The sequence below is a fragment of the Notechis scutatus genome, chromosome 2, assembly GCF_049901735.1.
Source record: "Notechis scutatus isolate UNSWTSFEM ecotype Mainland chromosome 2, rNotScu1.2, whole genome shotgun sequence".
Classification (NCBI taxonomy): domain Eukaryota; kingdom Metazoa; phylum Chordata; class Lepidosauria; order Squamata; family Elapidae; genus Notechis; species Notechis scutatus.
The window spans coordinates 27,323,189-27,348,738 of NC_142010.1; the positions used below are offsets into that span (position 1 = coordinate 27,323,189).

Sequence of the window (25,550 nt, forward strand, 5' to 3'; positions counted from 1 at the left end):
TGGGATTCTAGTTTTATTTATTTATTCTTTTAGTTAGCGTTTAAATGTAGATGCCCCCCGTCTCACCGCCTCGAGTTGTCTCTGGGCGGCTTACAGTAGTAGAAAAAAACAAAACAAATATAAAAGCATTTAAGATCAATCATTAAATAAATCCAATCTCTCTTTCTCTCTCTCTCAAAAAAACTACCTAAAAAGAACTCTGGGAAATTCTTGTTGGGGCAGGGGAAAAAAGAAGAATCCAAATGAACGATTTCAGGCAGCTGCCAAAAAAAAAAAAAAAAAGGCTATTTATAGAGATTTGTTAAGAGTTTGTACCTAAAACCTGAGGTACTTTCCACGACGAAGATAACCCTCAGTTTCTGCCCTGCACAAAATCTTGCCGTTTGGGAAGTGTTGGATTTTGATCGCGGCCTTTGCCGCTTCGGTGTATTTAAATTTTGTGGCTCCTTCGATGGGAATGGAGAGTGATGCTGTGACTAAAGCTCTTCCCGCACGCCATGCATTGATAGGGCTTCTCCCCCGTGTGGATGCGTTTGTGGGAGGTCAGGGTTGCCATCTGACTGAAGCTGATGCCACACTCGTTGCATTTAAAGGGCTTCTCCCTGGCGTGGATCCTTTCGTGTTCGTGCAAGAGAGACCTATGAGTAAAGCTTTTCCCACAGATGGTGCACATATTTATTCTGGGTTTCTGAGCTACTTTCCCTTGGGCGGGCGTTGCAGGGGAATCCACGCTCTTAGAAACAAAGGTGTTTTTCATGGTCGGTCTTCCTGGGATTGGCGTTTTGCAAAAGTTCCCGCTTGCGGACGCCAAAGGGGCGTTCCCCGGATATATTTGGGGCACCCCCATTGCACCTTGGAAAGGATGGATTTCCGAAAGAGAGAATTCATCCCATCTCATGACCTTGGGCCGCTCCTCTATCCCCTCAAACTGCAGCTCCTCCTGGGTGGATCTGGATCTTTTTAAGGACACTCTTTGCGATTCATCCTCCTCCTTGTTCTGCCATACCTCCCTCCCTAGAAGAGAAAACCAAGTGAAAAAATGGGGAGGGGGGAAGGATCAAATGGGGGAGAAAAAAAAAAAAGCTTTCGGTGAGAGATAGGTAATGTTCTGACCCAACCCTGTTACCACCAAGAAAATCTCAAACAAACGCAGCAACTCAAACCTTCACAGCTTTAATCTACAAATAAACTTCTTTGTAGATAAAAGATGGCTTGCAGCCAATTAGTCCAACCAGAAAAGCTTTGACAGAATTCAGATAAGCTGAAGTCTCTACACACAATGCTGGATCCTTAGAGCGTTTAACCTTTTGCAAAAGCAAAAACCTGTTGAAACCAGGCTTATATTCCCCGGAGGGAGGGGCCATTACGTTGCATCCTTACTCCCGAGTAGCCTGTGCTGCTCCAGCTGTTCTCTTCCACGAATCATCCGGCGCTCACGCGCACTTAGCACAGGCTCCTCGGGAACCTCCTCATCACTGCTGCCAGCTCCCACAATCCCTGAAGGCAGCAGTCCACTCCCTGATGGTCCTGGCCCCTCATCTGAGTCCTCGCTCTCCTCCACCGTATGCACCTGCTGCTGGTTAATCACAACAGGTAAGGTAGTACAGGGGTCCCCAACCACCGGTCCGGGGACCGGTACCGGTCCGCGGAACAAGTCCTACCGGGCCGCTGGTTGCTGGGCGCCGCCATCTTTTTTTGATGAAAAAGTGCTTCCGGTGAGCTTTTCCAGGTAGAAAGCTCACCGGCACTTTTTCATCAAAAGATGGCGGCACCAGCGCTTCGTGAGCTTTTCCGGGTGAAAGCCATTTCTACCTGGAAAAGCTCACGAAGCTAGCCGCCATCTTTTTGATGAAAAAGTGCTTCCGGTGAGGTCACCGGAAGCACTTTTTCATCAAAAAGATGGCGGCGCCCAGCTGATGCCGGTACCGGACGCGGGCGCCAGCTGATGCCGGTACCGGGCCGCGGCATAAAAAAGGTTGGGGATCACTGAGGTAGTACATTCAGGCAAGAAAAACCAAATGTACAGGTATGGCTTAGGTGGAACCTCACTCAGTACTGTGTTTCCCCCAAAATAAAATTGGGTCTTATATTAATTTTTGCTCCAAAAGACACATTAGGGTTATTTTCCAGTTAGGTCCTATTTGGGGGAAAAATATAGTACTAAATGCGTCTGCCTCACTATCTTAACTGGGGTTTATTTTTGGGTTAGGGTTTATATTACGAGCATCCTGAAAAATCATGCTAGGGCTTATTTTCTGGTTGGGGTCTTATTCTCAGGGAAACAGGGTAATAGTAACTATGAGAGGGATCTCAGAGTCCCAGTGGATAATCATTTAAATATGAGCCAGCCGTGTGCTGCAGCTGCCAAAAAAGCTAACACATTTCTAGGCTGCATTAACAGAGGGATAGAATCAAGGTCACGTGAAGTATTAATACCACTTTATGCCTTAGAAAGGCCACACTTTTTATGCTGCATCCAGTTTTGTAAAAAAGATCTTGAGACTCTAGAAAGAGTGCAGAGAAGAGCAATAAAGATGATTAAGGGACTGGAGGCTAAAACGTATGAAGAACGGTTGCTGGAATTGGGTAGGTCTAGTTTGATGAAAAGAAGGACTAAGGGTGACACGATAGTAGAATTTCAATATCTAAGGGGATGTCACAAAGAAGAGGGAGTCAAAGTATTCTACAATTCATTTAGTGACCATTCAAAGTTGCAACGGACCTGACCAAAAGTGATTTCTGACTGTTTTTCACACTTACGACCTTTGCTTGGCACTGTGAAGCGGTATACAAGTCTAGGTGCTATTGCTACTCTCCAACTGCATATAAAACCCAACACATTTGATCATGGTTCCCAAACAAAAATTTACTGCTGGCTTCACAATGGCATCTGGATACGGTAAAAACTCAAGAGGGGATTGTGCTGCTAAATAGCAATCACACTTAGATTCATATACCGCTTCCCAGTGCTTTTGCAGCCCTCTCTAAGCGGTTTACAGAGTCAGCCTATTGGCCCCAACAATCTGGGTCCTCATTTTACCCATTTCAGAAGGATGTGTTGTGGTTTAGCCGGCAGCAGGTATGGACGGCTGAGGAGAGCAAGGACTCAGATGAGGGGCCAGAACCATTAGGGACTGAACTGCTGCCTTCAGAGATTGTGGGGGCTGGCAGCAGTGATGAGGTTCCTGAGAAGCCTGTGCCAAGTGTGCGTGCACGCAGGATTGCTTGCAGGAAAGAGCAGCTGCAACAGCACAGGTGACTCGGGAATAAGGCTGCAAGGTAATGGCCCCTCCTTCAAGAAGACAAAAGCCAGCTGTGAACGAACGTATTTTGCAGAAGGCAAAAACGTTTTGAAACCCCAGCTTCGTGGACATTCCAGTATCCTGAGTTTGTATTTGAAGATTCTTATTTTGCAAATTATTTCTTGTCTGTTATCTTTTGGCAAGTCTCACTCAGTTTGGCAAGGCTTGTGCTTATCACAGCTAATTATTTTGCAAAAGCATCACAAGGTTTCCGTTCTTTTTGAATTGTGTTTGATTAGATTTGAAGTGCCAAATTGCAGTCAGCTAACAAGTCAGCAGATTATGACTTCAAGCCTGTTGTCTATAGAGATTCTCAGTCACCCAAGTCATGGTTGTTCCAAAGATGCTTTTTTGAGGAGGCAACTGAACTTTCCTGTTTTTTCTTTTGAAAGTCCACTTGCCTCCTCAAAAAGCACCTTTGGGACAACCATGACCTGGATGACTGAGAATCTCTACCGACGTTTTAGCTATCCAATTTGGGATGAACACCTTTGGAAGCGTGTGGGAGTAAGCAGGAATGAATTTCCAGAGGGAAAACACTGCAGACTACAGGAACCATTTCCACTACTCAGGTGATGCTGAGGACACAGATAAACCTCCAAGTGCTTCAACGACCCTCTAAAACAGGGCTGTCAAAGTCCCGGACTGTGGGCCGGATGTGACACACGCTGGCCATGCCCCCCACCCAGTTTAGCGAAGGGGAATAAAGTCCTGATACATCACATGGCACTGCCGTGATGACGCAAGTTTGACACCCCCGCTCTAAAAGGATGCAAATGTCCATTGGTCTGCAAGGAATGTCAATCAGAAGTGGTATTCAGTAGGTTTGGTAGTGGAAATTTTGAGTAGTTTGGAGAACTGGCAAAGACCGCCTCTGACTGGTCCCGCCCCCATCTCTTCTCTGCCTCCCGAGTCCCAGCTGATTGGCTAGGTCTTCTTTTGTTGCCCTGCACAGGAGAACGGAGCTGGAAAGCAGGTTAATGGGGTGGGGGGTGGGGAATGGGGATTTTGCAGTATCCTTCCCCTACCACGCTCACCAAGCCACGCCCACAGAACCGGTAGTAAAAAAAAATTGAATCCCACCACTAATATAAATCCTTCCATTCCCCACCAATCCACTCAGAAGCTGAAGAAGCTTCTTGGATGAGAAGCGAAACGTCTTCAAAAGAAAAAAAAACCAAGAAAGTCCAAGTTGCCTCCTGAAAAATTTGGGGTCAAAGCCTGTTGGGACACCACATGGGGGGGGGGGGACTCACCCAAAGAGCTCAGGTTTTGGTAGTTCTCCACCATGACCTCCATTTGCAGGGACAACTGGCTTGCATTCAACAAAGGAGACTCCTCTTCCGTGAAGTACACAGCCACGTCCTCAAAAGATAGCGGAACCTGGAGGAGAAGGGGGAAAGAAAAAAAAAAGGAAAAGAGGGAGGAGAGGAAAAGGAAATGGAGGAAGGGAGGGAAGGAGGGAAGGAGAAAGGCAGTGGTGGGATTCAGCCGGTGGACACCACTTCGGGAGAACCGGTTGTTAACTTCCAGAGAAGTTTCGCGAACCGGTCATTGGGAGAACTCACTAGGGCAGAGAACCGGTTGCTAAATTTATATGAATCCCACCACTGGAGAAAGGGGTCAGAGCCACCCAGGAAAATCTGCAGTGGCTGACCCATTTTAGTCTCCCCCCCCTCTTTTCTTACCAGATCTGGCTGGGCTGAAGCGGAGCCCTCTCTAGAAACAAGAGCAGACATATTTGGAGGCCTCATCAAAGATTTCTCATTGCCTGTAAATGGACAAAAATGTAGTGGGAGGTGGTGGTGGTTTCATCTGTACATGAATAAGGCCAATTGGGACAAGACCCCAGCCTGGAGACACTACAAAGCCCTTGTTTTTCTTGGATTCCCACAGCTCAGATGTTCCAACAAACCCTGGTTTACTTCAAGATGGGTTTTCCACCCCCTCCCACTATCCTCACTAGACAGCTGACCCTCAAAAGTGCAGTGCAAAAGTGCAGTGACAGAAATGAAGCTTTTTAAAGGTTTTCTGGGAACCTTTTATTGTACAGGCCATCCTTGACTTACGACAGTTCGCTTAGTTCGAAGATACAACGGCACTGCAAAAAATGACCGACGACCATTTTTCACACTTATGACCATGCTGGCAGCCCCCAGGGTCACAGGATTTACCTTCAGATGCTTGGCGATTGACTCCTATTTATGACAGGTGCAAGTGTCCCCTTTTGCGACTGTCTGATGAGCAAAGTCAATGGGGAAGCCCGACTCGCTTAACAACCGTGTCGCCAATTTAAAAACTGCAGTGATTCACTTAACGAATGTGGCAAAGCTCACTTAATGAATTCCTCACTTAGCAACATACATTTTAGGCTCAATTGGGGTTGTAAGTCAAGGACTACCCATGCTGTGACATTTACATACTGCAATCTCTGGAGATGCTACGCAGGTCTTACGAGTCTCTTTAAATCAAGACTCTCCCAATCAATTCAATTGTATAGAATGTGAAGGATGTCTGTTTGTGTTTATTTTCAAAGTCATAATGTACACTGAAGATGGTATTTAATTTCATTGTATGAGGTGCAATGACAATAAAGTAAACTAAAACAGATAGATAAATAGATAGATAGATAGATAGATAGATAGATAGATAGATAGATAGATAGATAGATAGATAGATAGATAGATAGATAGGAAAGAAAGAAAGAAAGAAAGAAAGAAAGAAAGAAAGAAAGAAAGAAAGAAAGAAAGAAAGAAAGAAAGAAAGAAAGAAAGAAAGAAAGAAAGAAAGAAAGAAAGAAAGAAAGAAAGAAAGAAAGAATACTTTATTGGCCAAGTGTGATTGGACACACAAGGAATTTGGCTTGGTGTAAATAGTCTCAGTATACGTAAAAGATACATTCGTTAAGAGTCGAGAATCATAAGGTATGACACTTAATGATAGTCATAGGGTACAATAAGCAATCACATTATACTAGGAAACAATCAATATAAATCGTTAGGATACAAACGACAAAGTTACAGTCATACAGTCACAAGTGGGAGGGGATGGGTGATAAGGAGTGGTGAGAAGATTAACAGTAATAGTAGTGAAGACAAGTGTTAGTTTTATTAGTTTACTGTATTGTCATTGCACCTTGTACAACGAAATCAAACACCATCTTCAGTGCACACCATGACCATGAAAATAAACACAAACCACACATCCTTCACCCTTCACCCATTGAACCGGAACCCCCCAACACCACACCAACACTGCACAATACAGTAGAATTCAAAAGAGCTACTGCCCTGGGGTAGAAGCTGTTTTTCAGCCTATTTGTCCTTGTTTTTATTCTTCTGTGCCGTCTGCCAGATGGTAATAGTTCAAAAAAAGGGTGCCCAGGATGAGATGGATCTTTGAGAATGTTTTGAACTTTCTTAAGGCAGCGGGAGCTATAAAGCTCTTCCAAAGAGGGGAGAGGGCAACCCATGATCCTCTGGGCAATGATGTTAACCCTCTGGAGTGCTGTCCTATCTGCCACTGTGCAATTGGCAAACCATACAGAGGTGCAGTAAGTTAAGATACTCTCTATAGTGCAGCGGTAGAAGGTCACCAGAAGTTTCTCATTCAGTTGTTTTTTGAGAAGTCCCAGGTAGTACAATCTCTGCTGGGCCCTTTTGACCAGCGCTGCAATGTGAGCACCCCAGGTCAGGTCCTCTTTTAGGGTAACACCCAGAAACTTAATACTGGCCACTTGCTCCACTCGGTCTCCATTGATAAGCAAGGGCTGGATGTCTGATCTGTTCCTTCTCTAGTCCACTATAAGCTACTTGGTCTTATTGGTGTTGGTGTCTCCACACCACGAAAGCAGCCGGTCCACCTCATCTCAGTAGGCAGACTCATCCCCCCCTCCCAAGGGATAACTAAAAACTTAACCCTCCAGTTTATTAAATTTACAGTTTTTTTTCTCACCGAATCTGTAGTGCTAGTAATCTCGGTGTTGAAAAGCAATTCATCTCTGTTCTATTTATTATTTATTTACTATTATTTATTTACTATCTTTTTATTCCATTTTGTGTTACAGATAATCCTCATCTTAGGTCCTCGATTCAGCCCAGAATTTCTCTCGCTTAAGTTGTTAAGTGAGTTTCGCCCCATTTTAAGAAGCTTTCTTGCCACAGCTGCTAAGTGGATTTGCTGCAGTTGTTAAATTAGGAACACGGCTGTTAAAGTGAATCTGGCTTCCCCATGGACTTTGCCTGTCAGGTCGCAAAAGTGCATCATATAACACTGCAACCACCATAAATAAATATGAGCCAGTTGCCCAAATTTTGATCATGTGACCATGGAGCTGCTGCAACCATTGTGAGAAAAAGAGTTGTTGTTACTTTTCAGTTGTAACTTCCAACACTAAACGAATGGCTGTAAGTTGCGGGTTTCCTGTATTTATATTTTCATTTCATTTCCATGAGCGTTAAGGTATTCAAAGCCAGTCAGTGACCGAAATAAAGCCCCTCAGCCCCTCCACACATTTTAAACAATTGGGAAATATGATGTATTTGAACTGCAAAGAGATTTTTCAAATTTTACTGCCAGACTCGGTTCGTAAGTTGTCAACCCTGAAGCTGACCTGACTGAAGCCATTTTGGGACTTCAAGTGCTGACATTCTATTTCCCTTACAGCTTCCAGATACCTTATTTCTGTTGAACAAAAATAGGGGTGCATATTATTATTTTTGACACTTAACTGTAATACTTGCTGTGACCGGGGGCTTCTGCACAGGGAGATAATCGAACACCTCAAGATGGTTTCCACAATCAGAAGCTCACTGTGGTTAGTATATATTCAGTGTGGCCTGGAGGAAATCCCTTCAGAAAATGGCGGGAGGGATATGCCTCCAGGCGAAAGGCTGCAATTGTATTTATACAATTATACAGTTTCCGGAAAGGGGAAGAAAACGATACAGCCATACATATGTGTAGGTAATAGATGATGTAAAGCATGAATAATGAGCAATCCTCAAGTTACTTCCCCGTCTTTCAAGGAGAGGAGCAACCTAGAACTAAAGAGAAATAACCTGACGGTGGGGACAATTAACCAGTGGAATAACTTGCCTCCAAAAGTTGTATGCGCTCCATCACTGGAGGCTTTCACAAAGAGACTGGACAACTATTTGTCTGAAAAGGGGTAGGATCTCCTGCTCAAGCAGGGGGTTAGACTGGAAGACCTTCCAAGGTCCCTTCCAACTCTTGTTGTTATTCTGTTCTATGTTCTTTCTATCCTCAGGGAAGCATTGTTGTCTTCACAGAGAAAGAAATGCATCAGTTGTATTGCCATAGCAATTTGTGAGGAGAACTGATGACTTCAAGGTTGCCTCAAGGAGCGCCCATTCCTTCTACGTTTCTACCTTGCTAAGTCGCTCCCACCCTTCCAAAGGCTGGTTTTCCCTCATAATGGGCACAGAAAAAAAAGGGTGTGTGTGTCAAGGGTTTGATTGTGTGGTCTTGGCCACCCTCTCAACCTTGGCAACTTTTAAGAGGTGTGGACTTTAATGGCCAGAATTCCTCAGCCTGCTATATCGCACTTTTAAGTCCATCTTTTATTTTATTTTTTTATTAAAACGTAACATTTAAAAAACATTGAATGTGATGGAATCGTTTTGACATAATTTTTGTTCATCATTCTAGTAAAATAAAACTATAAATCTTACACACACACACACACACTTATTCATCCTTACTTACATCTTCCAACATTCTTGGTATGATTTAAGTCTCTTGATCACAGATGTCCTCTTAACAACTCTTTTCCATCTTAAACCCTTCCTTTCTGTCCCTACCAATAGTAAAATCTATTCCAAATTATATAATATTCTTATTTTTCATCTCTAGTGTTAGCCTGTCCATTTCAGCGCAAGTCAAAATTGTATTAAGGCCACGTAATCTTAAAAGTCGCCAAGGTGGAGAAAAACAGACGTACGAGTTTAAAAGGCATCTGCATCTAATAAAGGAAAATATTTGTAGCTCAGGGTTGACATGAGGGGTCCTTGGTGCTCTCTGAACTTGTTTGTTTTCTTGCAAGACGTTTCATTACTGTAACTAGGCAACATCCTCAGGGCTAGGACTAGGACAGTGGTGGCTAACATTTTTGGGCTCCTGTGCCAAAAAATTGCGTGCGCTTGCACGCTTGCGCTCGTGTGCCAGCACCCAGAAGGTACCGTGGGACCCCCCCACGTCCCCTACACATGCGCGCACAATCCCACCGCCCCTGCCCCCTTACCTGCACTGCGCCTCACAGCTGATTTTTCAGCCGGTTTGAGGCCTTTTTGGGCCTCCCAAAGGCTTGAGGAAAGCTTCTACAAGCTTTGTACGCCAAAATCTAGCCCTGTTTCATCACTTCCTGTTTTTTCCTAAAATTCCAGAAGTGACGAAACGGGGCTAGATTTCGGCCTACAAAGCTTGTAGAAGCCTTGCAGAAGCCTTCCTCAAGCTGAAAAAGGCCTCAAACTGCCCAAAAATCAGCTGTGAGGCGCGCACATGCGCAGTGAGGTAAGTTTGCCTGCAGCTCGCATGCTGGCACAAATGGCTCTGCGTGCCACCTGTGGCACGCGTGTCATAGGTTCGCCATCACGGGACTAGGATACCAGTGCTGGGACTGAGGATGGACTGATGATGTTATCCAGTTAGGGTAATGAAACATCTGCAAGAAAGCAACCCATCTGCAAGAAAGCAGAGCGCACTAAGGACCCCCTCAAGGCTCTGCATTTTTTCAACTTTTTTTTTTTTTTTAACCAAACGCTGGAAATTCACCAGAGCTATCCCAGCCTGACAAATCCAGAAGTTACCTCTTTGCCCGGAGAGATGGAAGACCACCACAAATCTATCTATCTATCTCTTGGATTCTTACCCTGCAACACGGCATCTTCATTCTCTAAGATCTGCTTGAAGAACTGTCTCTGTTCTGCGTCTGAGGGAGTCTCCTTCTTAATTTTGGGGAAATCGTTAGAAGCATCCACAATCAGGCCCTGCAAAAGCAGTACCAGATATCCATACAAGGTGGGAACAGGAGAGCAAAAAAAAAAAAAAAAGACCTTCTCTTTTAAGGATCTCCCTCCAACACCTGTTGCAGCTGGCAGCAGTTTGGAGGGAAACCGTGTAATTCTCATCCCCTTGGAACTAGGAAGAAGAAAAGTTTTTTAAGTTACTGAGGGGGGAAAGGAGGGGGGTATAGCCTGTATTCCCCCCCCCCCCAGCTTAGCTCTTTGGAGGCAGCATCTGGAGGTTCGGATCAGATCCTGGTGGAAGGCAGTGATCCAGAACAATGCCACTGCTCCCTCTGCAACACAAACTTCTCAGAATCTCCTCCACAAGGAATGCTGACCAAGATTCTCCATGAGCCGCGCGCGCCTTTCCCAAGCTGGAACGCGAATCTCAAATCACTTCACGGTCCTTTGAGAAGTCCCACCAAAGGCTGCCCTCACCTGCATTTTCGGCTTCCTGTCATCCGCTTGGCTCAAGAGGAAGCCTTCCGCCAGGGCCACCGCCTGTGAACAGGTCTCGGCGCCGCATTCTCTGATCCAGCTCTTCATGTCGGGAGGCAGGATAGTCAAGAACTGCTCTAGGATCACCAGGTCCAGGATCTCAGCTTTGGTGTGCTGTCCTGGCTTCAGCCACTGGCAACACAGGTCGTGGAGCTGGCTGTAAACCCCGCGGGGCCCGGCGCATTTCCGATAGCGGAACTGCCGGAAGTGTTGGCGCTGGACGTAGGAGTTCCCTTTCTCTTCCCTCTGGATTTTGTTGAGATTTTTTTCCCAGTGCTCCCCAGGGCTGCGAGCCTCGGGGATCTCGAGGCCCCCCGCTGAATCCACCACTTCCTCCTTCGACCCTTGGGATCCTGGGGTCAGCACTGTCTCCAATAAGATTCGAAACATCTCCCGTCTCAATGGCTTTCTTCCCACAATGTCTGAATGGCTAGAATCGAACTGAAAGTACGTTGGTCTCTCTCTCTCTCTCTGTTTTTTGGGGGGAGGGGGGAGTGACGGCCCCACTCAGGAAGTCAAGGATTAAATTACAAGGCAGTCACAAACTGAAGTTAGTAGCTCTCTGTAAAGAATGGAGAACGAGACAGATCAGAGGCAGACGATACAACAGGAAATAAACAAGTTCTCCCGTACAAAAGCACTTTCGGGGCACATGTACTTTGCTTGGCTGATAGTCACATTTAATAGAACGAATAAACGGTAATTACAGGTCCCAGAAACCCCAAATAAAAACAATAAAATAACCTGCAGGAAAAATGAAACACACACACAATGCCATGTTCTTCACGATAGAAGCAGTAATCGGTTCCCCAACTGTCTATGGAGATTCTTAGTCATCCAGGTCGTGGCTGTCCCAAAGACAACTGGACTAATATAATCCTAGGTTGTATAAACAGAGGCACAGAATCAAAACCACAGTGAAGTATTAGTACCGCTGTCAGCGTTCCAACTAACAAACTCCAAACCAATCAACTCCGAGACGAGCATTTTCCTCAAAGCTCCATTTTATTAGAGTTGTCATACTGGCCCTATCTGTGAAAACTCCAATCTGAGCGTTCTGGGTTTTCCCTTCCCAAAAGAAAATTCAAAAATGCATCCCCTGCACCCACCAGTCCATCACATGGCCCAATCAGATCCTCGTCCCAACTGTAGACCTATCTCCACACACTCCTCTCCAGACTCACTGAGAAAGAATGTCGTTGAGTCTAATCTTTCACCTCTCTATGAAATCCCCCCTCCCAAATTCCCAGGCACTTAAATGTGGGAGCCTTGAAGTTTCCAAGTAAAATATGGCTTTCCAAGGCTGACAACTGCTTTATAAAACCTTAGATAGATAGAAATAGAAAACAGAAAATAAATAGAAAATAGAAATAGAATAGAATAGCTTTATTGGCCAAGTGTGATTGGACCACAAAAGGAATTTGTCTTGGGGCAAATACTCTCGGTATACATAAAAGATACATTCGTCAAGAGTTGAGAATCATAAGGTACAACACTTAATGATAGTCATAGGGTACAATAAGCAGTCCAATCATACTAGGAAGATATAAGGCCACACCTTGGAACATTGCATCCACTTTTGGTCACATTAGAAAAAAAGATATTGAGATTTTGGGGAAAGGGCCAAGAAGAGCAACTAAGACAATTAAAGGCCTGGAGACAAAAATGTATCAAGAATGGTTGCAGGATTTGGGTTTGGCTGGTCTAGAGAAGAGAAGGACTAGGGCAGGGGTCCCCAACCACTGGTCCCCAGACCGGTACCGGTCCGTGGAACAATTTCTACTGGGCCGCCGGTTTGCTGGGCGCCGCCATCTTGTTTTGATGAAAAAGTGCTTCAGGTGAGCTTTTCCGGGTAGAAAGCGGCGTTTGGGTGCTGAAAGAATCCTCGCGCCTTAGTTTCATTGGGGGGGGGGGGGGCGGCGCGGCTTCGAACAAAACTAAGGTGCGAGGATTCTTTCAGCACGCATGGCAAGGCGAGCCGAGCGACCGTCGCGAAGCCGTTGCGAAGCCCATCGACACAGGTACAAAGGAGGAGTTGAAGGTGGCGGGGAGAAGCGGGGGACGGCTGGCAGGCCGGTCGCTCGGCTCGCCTTGCCATGCGTATGATGCCGGTACCGGGCCACGGATGATTTTGTGATGCCGGTACCGGGGCGCGGCACAAAAAAGGTTGGGGGCCACTGGACTAGGGGATGACATGATAGCAGTATTCCAGTACTTGAGAGGCTGTCCTAAAGAGGAGGGAGTCCATTTATTTTCCAAAGCAGCAAAGGGAGGGCAGGACAAGAAATAATGGAGGGAAACTAATCATGGAAAGAAGCAACCTGGAATTAAGAAGAAACTTCCTCATAGTGAGGACAATTAACTAATGAAAGAGCTTTGCCTTCAGATGTTGTGGGTGCTTTTGAGAAGAGACTGGACAGTCACTTGTCTGAAATGGTAACATCTCCTGTTGGAGCAGAGGGCTGGACAAGATCTCTTCCAGCTTTATTCTGATTCTGTTTGTAGCAATAGCACTTAGACTTATAGTGCTTTACAGCCAGTTTATGTCCACCTCTCTGGGTTCTCACGTGGATAAAATTAGGGAAGGAATCCCATATAGGTAGTCCTCAACTTACAGTTACAATGAAGCCCCCAAATGTGTGTCGTTAAGGGAAAAATTTGTTAACTTGAGTTTGGCCCCATTTTACGACTTTTCTTGCCGCCACATTTGTTCAGCTGTTAAATTAGAAACACGGTTGTTAAGCAAACCTGGTTTCCCCATCGACTGAGGTCACATGACCCTGGGAAATTGACACCGTCATAAACGTGAGTCAGTTGTCAAAGCTTCCGAATGCAAATCACATGACCACGAGGGTGCTACAACAGTCGTGTGAAAAACGGTCCTGAGTCACTTTTCTTCACTGCCGTTGTAACTTCAAACGGTCACTAAAGGAATTGTAAATTGGGGACTAGCTGTATAAGCAAACTTGAGCTCTCAGAGGTAAGGGGCAGAAATGCCTTGGTTATTACTTATTATTAGTTTACTTTATTGTCATTGCACCTCGTGCAATGAAATCAAACACCACCTTCAGTGCACATGACCATTAAAATAAACACAAACACACATCCTTCACTCTCCACACATTGAACCAAAAACCCCTGACACTGCACCAATACTGCACTATACAGTAGAATTCAACAGAGCTACTGTCCTACGATAGAAGCTGTTTTTCAGCCTACTTGTTTTTAACATCCTGTACTGTCTGCCAGATGGTAATAGTTCAAAAAAAGGGTGCCCAGGATGAGATGGACCTTTGAGAACGTTTTGAGCTTTCTTGAGAGCTATAAAGCTCTTCCAAAGAGGGGAGAGGGCAAGCCATGATCCCCTGAGCAATGACATTAACCCTCTGGAGTGCTGTCCTATCCGCCACTGTGCAATTGGCAAATGATACAGAGGTGCAGTAAGTTTAGATATTCTCTATGGTGCAGCGGTAGAAGGTCACCAGCAGTTTTTCATTCAGTTGTTGTTTTCTGAGAAGTCTCAGGTAGTATAATCTCTGCTGGGCCCTTTTGACCAGTGCTGCAATGTGAGCACCCCAGATCAGGTCCTCTTTTAGGGTAACACCCAGAAACTTAAAACTGGCCACTTGCTCCAGTTGGTCCCCATTGATAAGCAAGGGCTGGATGTCTGATCTGTTCTTTCTATAGTCCACTATAGGCTCCTTGGTCTGACTGGTGTTGAGGACCAAGTTATTGTCTCCACACCATGAAAGCAACCGCTCCACCTCATCTCGGTAGGAAGACTCATCCCCGCTATCCCCCCTTGGCTACTGTAAGCGAGGAAAACACAGGTAGTCCTCAACTTACAACCATAATCCAGCCCAGAATTTATGTTGCTAACCGAGAAATTCGTTAAATCAGTTTTGCCTCATTTTACGACTTTTCTTTCTATCGTGTCAACTCTGAAGTAAACCTGGCTGGGGCCATTTTGGAGGCTTCAGGTATTGCCACAGTACAAAGTAGGGATAAGGAGGGGGTACATAGTTAGATGGGGGTTTGTAGACAAAACAAAATAGTTTCCTGTGGGAACCAAGGACATGAGCCTCAGTGGCGCATTGGTTAGATTCTCAGGGGTGCGACTCAACCGGTGTAACAACCAGTTCGGTGAGTGCATGCTTTGCACACGCCTTTCGCACGCGTGCAGAGGGTTTGCTACTGACCTCTTGCAATCCTACAACCTCCCTGTGTGTTAAACAGCTGGCGCGCGGCAATCGGTTGTGCCGCGCGAAACAGCTGAGCTTGAAAAGCAGGAAATAAAGGTCAGAATAGAGCCGGGGCAGGCAGGCAGGCCCAGTAGCAGATCGTTGGAGTGAACCTGTTTGCTCATCTCATCCCTGGTTAGAATGCAGGTACTGCAGACTTTGTCAGCGTTCCAGCTACCCTCCTTTCCAGCCAATAACTCCGAGGCAGATATTTCTCAAAGATTGCTTTATTTAGATAGTGGCACATCTGTGGAATCCCGAATCTGAAAGTTTTCGAGCTTCCTTGCAATATTCAAAACTACAAATCCATCCCCCCTTGGCCACCTGTGATGACCCAGAACGTGACACAAAAATAACGAAGTCACAAAAGTAGAATAAATTCCCTTTAATGCCTCCAACTTGGCCCCAATGTCCAATTATCCTTGGCTGGATATCAAACTCTTCAAAAAACAGTCTACGAAGGAAGGGCAGAAATGCAGTCTGAGCTCAAAGTAAAGATAATTAGAAATAAAAAAACTCAACGCAAACTACACTGAAGTAATTAACACAGCAGGCCAGGATGATAAATTGCAGAATTTCAAAGGATAACACAGCACCCACAGTTGGGAGGACGCCAAAACCCAGATAAGTGATAAGCCTCGACCAAGATAATGCATGCTTTGCTTCCAACAATTTTGCTATGCGCAGTTTGCCCTTTTAAACAGCCTTCCCAGCTGCAGCCCATGAAGGAGATCAGGGCCCTTTCCTCTCCCGTAAGCCATGTTGCTCCCTTCTCCGTTCTTCCCTGCGTGCCCTAGGATGAAGAGGGAATGGCCCTGGGTCTTCCTCTGAATGCCCAGCCGGGCTGTGCACTTCCCCATTTTCTTCCACAGCCACCAGAGCCACACTCCCACTCCCTGTCAGCTGCTCAATCTCCCCCTCAAAATCAGACTCCAACAGGGACATGACACCATCATCACACCACATGGCCCAATCACGATCCATCCTAAAATAAGATTATTTCATTCTGTGCCATACTCAATGACCTTGAACTAACAAAAGAATTTTATTTTGTCTACTAAGACAGGGGTCTCCAACCTTGGCACCTTGAAGCCTGGAGGACTTCAACTCTCAGAATTCTGGAGAGTGGCACATGGGGAGTTTCTCGCTGGGGAATTCTGGGAGTTGAAGTCCTCCAGACTTAAAGTTACCAAGGTTGGAGACCCCTGTACTAAGAGATACTCAATTGCATTCCCCCCCCTCCAGCTTTCTCAGGCTTGTGGCAGTGTGGGAGCATCGAATCTCAATATGGCTTCCAAAGCTGACAGGATTCTTCTGCTGACTGACTGCAATTTGGCCAATCGAATCTCACCAGGCTCAAGACTGACTAGGCCTTCCACACTTCCGAGATCGATAAAATGAGGACCCAGATTGTTGGGGGCAAGAGGCTGACTCTGTAAAGCGCTTAGGGAGGGCTATAAAGCACTGTAAAGCTGTATATAAGTCTAAGTGCTATTGCTATTCTAACAGGTGGCAGGGGAGAGGAGGAGTCCAGTTACCATGCGACCAGCCAGCACCTTGATTGGACAATGTGTCTGTTTCGGGAAACGGGGAGCTTCTCGCTGTTTAATCAGGTGAAAACCATGGACACTTTCTGAGTCGGTTTTCACCAGGTTGTGTGTACTGACCCAGAGTGTAACACAAACGTAACAAGATGCAAAACGTAAATAAATGTCCCTTAATGCCTCCAACTTGGCCCCACTGTTCAATAACACTCTGTTGGAGATAAAACGTACTCAAAAATAGTCTTCAAAAGAAAGCAATACAGTCCAAATTTAACGAGCAGATAGAGGGGAAATAGAAAACCCAAAACAAACTACAATGACGAAATTTCCACAATGGAACAGGAGAAGTATTTACCAAATTCAAGGAGATAATAAGGCACAGTCTGTTGGAAGGACGCCAGCCAAGATAACTTCAGACCAAAATGAAACATGCTTTGTTTCCAGCGTTTGCCAGTACGCAAGTCCAAACTCTTATGCAATTGTCACAGCTGCATCCCATGAAGAGGATCAAGGCCCTCTCCTCCCGAGGAGACCACGTCTCTCCCTTATCCTCTCCTCCCTGCGTGCCCTAGGATGGAGAGGGGGATGGACCTGGGTCCCCCTCTGACTGTTCAGCCGGCTTCTGCTCTTCCCCAGCCTCCCCCACAACCTCCGGAGCCACACTTCCACTCCCTGTCAGCTGTTCCTCCTCTCCCTCAGAGTCAGTCTCCACCAGGGGCATGACATTGTGCTAATATGCTATCTCCAATGAAATTGTTCTTTGAGGAATTTGCCTTCCCCGGAGTTCTGCTTTCTATGGAGTTATTATTTGGGACCCTGATACACAGTTCTTAAGTGAATCACTGCGATTGTTAAATTAGTAACACGGTTGTTAAGTGAATCTGGCTTCCCCATTGACTTGGCTTGTCAGAAGGTCGCAAGAGGAGATCACATGACTCCCCCCGGGACCCTGCAACGGTCATCAACATGAACCAATTGTCAAGCATCCGAATGTGAATCGCATGAGCAGAGGGGACGCTGCAAAGGTCGTAAGTGTGGAAAACGGTCCTAAGTCGCTTTTTTCAATGCCGTTGTAACTTCAGTCACTGCTGTGAGTCGAGGACCGCCTGTACACAAGCCTCCTCCATGCCAATCTCTTGCTCCTTTAATCTCCTCCTCGATAAGGGTGGCCGTATCCCCAAATATATGTGGTAGATTGTAGCCACCCGAGGAGGGAGGGGCTCTTTCCCAGGGAGCAAAGAGACAAAGCAGCTTGGAATCCCAGCTATGCAGGGAAAGGACAAAGGGAGATTCCTCCAGGCTTCTTCCCGTTTGCAGGCTGCATCTACTAGTTACGCAAAGGAGGGTTTTAAGTCTGGCTAGATTCCTAACATGCTCAATTCAACTTACACTGCGGCTTCTCCTGCAACACCAGATTGCCACCGAAACCTGTTTGTTCTTCTCCTCTCTGCCCCATTTACAAACGCATGCTCATTTGTGATTTTAATCGTGCCAACGTGCGGCTGCTAACGCTGGTGCCAACCTTAGGCTTTCACTCTTTACCATAGGCGCGAGTAGCTCATTGTAGTGCACGTTTTTCCCATGTGGAAAAAAAACCTTGTGCCACTAATCTTGCCTTATATTGGACTTCGTTGTTGGGGAGTACTTTCTTTTTGTATACCCATTTACATCCTATGGCAAAGTCATAGATGTGAACACTTTTATTTACCCCCATGGATTTCATTTTCTTTGTCCATGGCTTTTTTTCCACTTCACTTGTTCAATTTTAGGTAATGCCAATACTTCCGGATTGGTTCTTGGTTCATACCACGCAATTACACACCTTCACTTCCCTAGCAGAATACCTGTATCTCCTTGTTCCATCACTCTGACCTGCGTGGCATTGACTGCTCCTGTGTTTCAACTCTCTCTTGCTTCATATCTGAGTCACCATCTTCTCCTGACTCCTTTTCTTGTTCTTTTCCAGCTTCTCCTCCCTGAACACTGACATCGGCACTAAATGAGTTACCATCACTAAGTGGATCAACCATCACTAAGTGGATCATTCCAAAAATTGGCATCAATTCTGTTCCAATTTTGCTCTGCAAAGCTAGCAGACCTGGAAATCACTATTCTTTTGCTCCCATTACTAAAGCGATAGCGGCTCGTAATCTGTAAACCTGAGCTTTCTAGTTTTGGTTGACCCTTTCTTCTGATTGCTTTTGGAATATGCACCCATGCATTGCTTCCAAACACCCTTAAATGTGCCAGAGATGGTTTTCTCCCATATAACACTGCATATGGAGTACCATTAATAGATGAACTCCACAGCCTATTGATTAAATAGTTAGCAGTCAACATGGCTTCACCCCAATATGACCTCCTCAGACCAGAATCCTCCAGCAGTGAGTCCTTCATTTATTTGTACGGGCTTCTGTAACATCCCGATTGCCACCAAAATCTGTTTTTCATTCTCACCTCCACCATATTTACAAAACACACGTTCGTCTGAAACATGTTGGAGTTTGCAGCGATCTGACCAGCACACAGGTAAATAATTCAACAGGATTCATTTATAGAAGAAACTTCTTTATATACACTAATATAAAGCAGGATGCATGTATACAATACTCATGCAGCTTTTGCAACGTGGTAGCAAGGACAAGGACAAGAAGCAGAAGCACAGAAGCAACCAGAACCCAGAAGACAGAATCTATATCTATAAAAGCGAAATACCACTCACGCATCATCACAAAATCTCCAGAACTGTAAAGCCTACAAACTTGAAATTTGGCACGTATGTTCCTCTTGGCTTCTAGGTGCTCACTAAGAAAGGATTTTTCCAGATGACCACCAGACCATTAGTATTTTGTATATTATTATTAACATGCTCTGATGCTAAGGAGTTCTACTGCCCCATCCCACCTGAAAAGAAATCTGTTCCAAATGCAAAACACAAGCAGAGGAGTTTCAGTTTCAGAGCACCAAGCAGCTTTAGTACAGAACAGTTACTCTAAGCCACGCCTGGGCTTCTTGCTATCTCCTTCTTGTTCACACAGCAAATACTGTCTGTTTCCAAACAGCCCTCAACTCTCTCACACACTGATAAATACCGATGGATGCTGGTAGGCAGAGGCAGAATCCCACCCCCCTTATTTTCCTCCCCAAAAACTAAGCCTGACCACCGCTTCGTAGTGGGTATTGAGCTTGTACAGAATATAATCCAAGGACAAACTCTTATATACAGAGCTGTTAAGCTAAGCCACGCCCAGGCTCCGAGCAGTCTCCCATGGCTCACAACAGATCCTGTTTCTTAGTCACCATTGGCCGACTTATTGTTATGGCTATCCCAGCTCATAATTTCTTATACACTGACACATTATTTCTATTCTATTCCTTTCTGGTCTATTTTTATTCTATATTCCTATGTATATTTCTATCCCTATTCTATTTTTTATTCTATACTAGCAGGGTACCCGTGCTTCGCTATGAAACTATGTCATCGGGCAAGTTTTTTGGGAGGAAAATAAGAGGTGGAAATGCTGCCTCTGCCTACTGGTATTCATCTGGCTAGCGTCCTGTCAGCTGTGAAAGAGTTGAGGGCTGTTTGGAAGCTGAAACAGTATTTGCTTGTGTGAGCAAGGAGGCAGCAAGGAGCCTGGGCGTGGCTTAGCTCAACTGTTCTGTACTAAACTGCTTGGTGCTGTGAAGCAAAAACTTGAAACTCTTCTCCTATTCTTGTGTTTTGCATTTTTGGGGGGGGGGGGGAGTAGAAGTCTTTAGCATCAGAGCGTGTTAATAATAACATAGGAAATACTAATGCCCTGATGGTCATTTTGAAAAATCCTTTCTTAGTGAGCCCATGGAAGCCAAGGGGAGATTTTGTGATAACGTGTGAGTGGTATTTGTGTGTGTGTGTGTGTGTGTGAAGAAGAAAGAAGATTCCTATGCCTACCCCTATCTCTTTATTTCTATTCTATTCCTTTCTGGTCTATTTTTATTCTATATTCCTATGTCTATTTCTATCCCTATTCTATTTTTATTCTATATTCCTACTCCTCTATTCCTATTCAATCCCTATTCTACTTTCTATATCCCTATCCTATCTCTATTTTCTATTCTATATCCCTATCCCTATTGGACCGTCGGAATGCAGGGCGCAGCCACAGGGAGGAGATGCTGAACGCCAGGTGGGGGGGAAATAAAGAGAGCCTGGCTCCATAACCACGAGGTGATACTACCCCAACGAGGGGTCCGCGGCGGTTCCTTCTCCCCTCAGCCCAGCCCAGCCCAGCGCAAGCTTCCACCGATCCTTCGCCCCCCCTCCCCCCACCGCCACGCGAGCTTCTCTTCAGAGGCGGCCCGTCGCCCATTCGCCCACCTACCGTCACGCGGGGGAGCCCCCAACGACGTCGCACGCGCCAAACGCAAACGGTCTCTTTTTTCCTTCGGCCAAAAGCGGAGGGGGCCGGAAACGACTGAGCCCCATTCCCATTTCCGTCCCCATCGACGTGGGCGGGGGCGGGCGGGAAAAAAGGCCCTCTCTAGGAAGCGACAAACTCTCTCGCTTTAACCCTTGGCTCCCCATTAAAAAAAGAAAAGAAAAGACTGCAGCTTTCCCATCATCCTGGGCCGCCGTAACCCACGTCGGCTGCTTTTTGGAAAGAAAAGGAAAAAAAAGCCTTCCTGCCTTCCTTCCTTCCTTCCTTTATTTCTTTATTTTTCGTTCCGTTCAACGGACAAGGAAGGAGCTTCGCCTTCCTTGTCCGTTGCAAAGGCGGCGGAGGCCAAGGGTTAAGGGCGTTGCCAAGCGACAAGGTGAGATTTGCGCACATCTGCGCTCGCATTTGGGGTCCCTGTCAATCAAGCGATAGAAAGTTTTTGCAAAGTAAAAATAAAATAAAATAAAGTTTAAAAAAAAGCCAGTAAATAGAAACGAATTAAAAATAAAGAAGAAAAAAATTCAAGAAGCAACTTTTTTTTTGTTTTTTTTTACCTTACCGCCGTTCTAAATTTATATCTATAAAAGCGAAATACCACTCATGCATCATCAAGAAATCTCCAGAACCGTAAAGCCTACAAACTTGAAATTTGGCACCTATGTTCCTCTTGGCTTGTAGGTGCTCACTAAGAAAGGATTTTTTGAAAGGACCATCAGAGCATTAGGATTTTGTATATTATTATTAACACTAAGGAGTTCTACTCCCCCTCCCCACCTGACAAGAAATCTGTTCCAAATGCAAAATACAAGAATAGAAGAGCTTCAGTTTTAACATCACAGCACCAAGCAGTTTAGTAAGGAACAGTTGAGCTAATCCACGCCCAGGCTCCTTGCTGTCTCCTTGCTCACACAGCAAATACTGTTTCAGTTTCCAAACAGCCCTGAACTCTCACACCACTGACAGGATGTTAGTCAGATGGATGCTGGTAGGCAGAGGCAAAATTTCTTCCCCCTTATTTTTCTCCCCAGAAACTAAGCCTGATCACATAGTTTCGTAGCAAAGCACAGGTATAGAGCTAGTGCATTTATATTTTATCAAGAAATAAGGGATGGAAACTGATCAAGGAGAGAAGCAACCTAGAACTAAGGAAAAAAATTCTTGATAGTGAGAACAATTAACCAGTGGAAGGACTTGCCACCAGAAGTTGTAGGTGCTTCATAAAATGGAGGCTTTCAAGAAGAGACTGTTTGAAACCACTGACTACCACTTGTCTGAAATGTTATAAGGTTTCTTGCTTAAGCAGGGGGCTAGACTAGAAGACCTCCAAGGTCCCTTCCTGCTCTGTTACAGGTAGTCCTCCACTTGTAACAATTCACTTAGTGACCATTTGAAGTTACGACGGCACTGAAAAAAGTGACTTAGGACCACTTTTCATTCTTAACAACCATTGCAGCAGCATCCCCATGGTCACAGGATCAAAATTCAGACACTTGGCAAATGACTCATATTTATGATGTTTTCTGTGTCCTGGGGTCCCCTTTTGTAACCACCTAACAAGCAAAGTCAATGGGGATTCACTGAACAACTGGGTTACTAGTCCTCAGTTTGCAACAGTTCATTTCGTGACCTTTCGAAATTACTACGGCACTGAAAGAAGCGACTTATGAGGGGTTTTCATACTTACGACCGTTATAGCATCTCCATCAGGGGTGGGATGCTGCCAGTTCGGCTCGGTTCTATAGAACCGGTAGCTCTGAAGAGCAGCAAACACCGAACCAGTTCTCTGCAACAACCTTTTGGTCGTCTGTTTGGCCTACCCGCCTGCCCAAGCTCTTGGCTGTTCTTTATTTCCTGCTTTGTTCCAACCTCAGCTACTTTGCGCGGCACAGCTGAGATTGAAAAAGCAGGAAAGAAGATTTTCAAATGCTGCGCACCTGCGTGCAGTGCTTGTCAGCTGTCCGGGCCGCACAGCTGAGGTTTTTTGGAAATGGTCTATACATGTGCGCAAAACGCACTCTCACCAGGGGTGGGATTCTACCTGCCTGAGAACCGGCAAATCGCACCACTGGCTGGCCCCACCCCAATTCTGTGAGGCGAGCAACTCAATCTGCCTGACTGCTTTGCCTAATTTTGGATAAAAGTTGCTCTTTTTTTAAATAAACAATTCAATATTTACATACATGGTGTGTTGTGAGTTAATTTTGTGAGTGCTTCCTAGCAAATTTTATGAGTTTGCTTGCAAGCTAATTTTATGCGACAGACTCAGGTAGCCGATGTCAGAAAGATAGATCTCTGAAAGAATCTGTGATTCTGCAAGCAACTCAATCTGCCTGCTTTGCCTGATTTTGGGTAAAAGTTGCTCTTTTTTTAATAAAAAATTCAATATTTACATAAATATTTATAATATTTACATACAAACCATGCCCACCCAGTCACATGACCAAGCCATACCCAGTCAGCAAGCCACACCCATAGTCACATGACCACCAAGCCACACCCACAAATTAGGCCACACCCACAGAACCGGTTGTTAAGAAATTTGAATCCCACCCCTACGTCATCTCCATGACAAAGCCAAAGAGACGCTGCTGTCCAAAGACATCTCCCTTGTCATGTGGCTGGCATGACTAAACGCCAAAAGCATGTGGAACGCTGTTACCTTCCCACCAATGTGGTCCTTATTTTTCTACTTGCATTTTTACATGCTTTCGAACTGCTAGGTTGGCAGAAGCTGGGACAAGTAACGGGAGCTCACTCCGATACGTGGTGTTAGGGATTCGAACCAGGGGTGGCACTCTCACCGAACCGGTAGTAACATCAGTTGAATCCTACCCCTGATCCCCATGGTCATGGGATCAACATTCAGATGCTTGGCAATGGGTTCATATTTATGACCACTGTAATGTCCCAGGCTCATAGGGTCCCATTTTGTAACCTTCTGACAAGCAAAGTCAATGGGGAAGCCAGATTCCCTGAACAACTAACTGTGTTACTAACTTGTAATACTTCACTTAACAACCGTGGGAGGGTCATAAAATGGAGCAAAATTCTCTTAACAAAGGTTTCACTTAGCGACAGAAATTGTGGGCTCAATCATCATTATAAGTCGAGGACTACCTGGTATTCTGTCACCTTTGCAAACGTTAGAAGACTTTCAAGTCTTTGCCAAACTTCACCATTTCTACTTTGTCCCTTCCAACCGCAGAAGAGGGAAATGGACAACCATTTGTCCAAAAGGGTACAGGTAGTCCTAGACTTATAACAGTTCATTGAGTGACCGTTGTTCCAAGTTACGACGGCACTGGAAAAAAGTGACTTTCGACTGTTTTTCATACTCACGACCGTTGGGCCATCCCCATGGCCACACGATCAAAATCCATATTTAGGATGGTTGCAGCACCCCCATGCTCACAACTGAGAGTGATTAGGACTGCAGAAAAAACAATTACTACCCACCTGCCTTCAATCGAGGACCTGTATACTGCACGAGTCAAAAAGAGGGCTGTGAAAATATTTATAGACCGCTCACATCCCGGACATAAACTGTTTCAACTCCTTTCCTCAAAACGACACTATAGAGCAATGCACACCAAAACAACTAGAGACAAGGACAATTTTTTCCCGAATGCCATCACTCTGCTAAACAAATAATTTCCTCAACACTGTCCAACTATTTACAAAGTCTGCACTACTATTACTATTAATCTTCTCATCATTCCTTACCACCCATCCCCTCCTACTTGTGACTGTATGACTGTAACTTTGTCGCTTGTATCCTTATGATCTATATTGACTGTTTCTTAGCATGATTTGATTGCTTATTGTAACCCTATGACAATGATAGTTGTACCTGATGATTCTTGACTCCTGACGAATGTATCTTTTCTTTTATGTATACTGAGAGTATTTACACCAAGACAAATTCCTTGTGTGTACAATCACACTTGGCCAAAAAAGTATTCTTTCTATCTATCTAATTCTATTCTATTCAAATGCTTGGCAAACGACTCGTACTTTATGACGCCCGCCATGTCCTGGGAGCGGGGGGGGGGGTGTTCCCCGTAATCCGCTTTTGCGACCCTCTGATCAGCAAAGTCAATGGGGGAAGCCACATTCACAACAACTGTGTTAATGGAATGCTTCACTTAACAACTGTGGCCAAAAGTTGATAAAACGGGGCAAAACTCATTTAAACATACATTTCACTTAGCAGCATCAATTTTGGGGCTCAGGATTGGGGTCGTAACTCGAGGACTAGCTGTATAAGGGTTTCCTGCCTTGAAGCAGGGGGTTGGACTAGAAGACCTCCAAGGTCCCTTCTAACTCTGTTATTTCGTTAAATAATTTAAAAAATAAAACCAAAAACCTCCAGACCTTTGATCGCCACTATCCTGATTAGCTCGAATGCAAGGAGAGCGGAGAAAGAAGGAATCTTGCAGCAAAACGAAGGGCGACGATGGAGAACGGCTCTTAGCGATTTAAAAGGAAAGGAAAGGCGGGGATTCCTAGAGAGGCAGGA

The 25,550-nt window shown here is 45.2% G+C and overlaps 1 protein-coding gene across 2 annotated transcripts; it reads right to left on the reverse strand.

Moving 5' to 3' along the window:
- On the reverse strand, window positions 1–25,542 carry LOC113426545 (zinc finger protein 202-like). 2 transcript variants are annotated; one of them, XM_026688916.2, is made up of 6 exons: window positions 25,406–25,542; window positions 10,766–11,387; window positions 10,192–10,309; window positions 4,991–5,073; window positions 4,559–4,685; window positions 1–1,014 (listed from the first exon to the last, which is right to left on the reverse strand). In XM_026688916.2, exons 2-6 carry the CDS (start codon window positions 11,213–11,215, stop codon window positions 431–433), a joined length of 1,362 nt encoding a protein of 453 aa, XP_026544701.1. In that variant the 5' UTR covers window positions 11,216–11,387; window positions 25,406–25,542; the 3' UTR covers window positions 1–430. The 2 variants fall into 2 exon arrangements, with proteins under 2 accessions (XP_026544701.1, XP_026544699.1); XM_026688914.2 differs by lacking the exon at window positions 25,406–25,542 and adding an exon at window positions 20,975–21,100.
- Window positions 25,543–25,550: the final 8 nt, after the last annotated feature.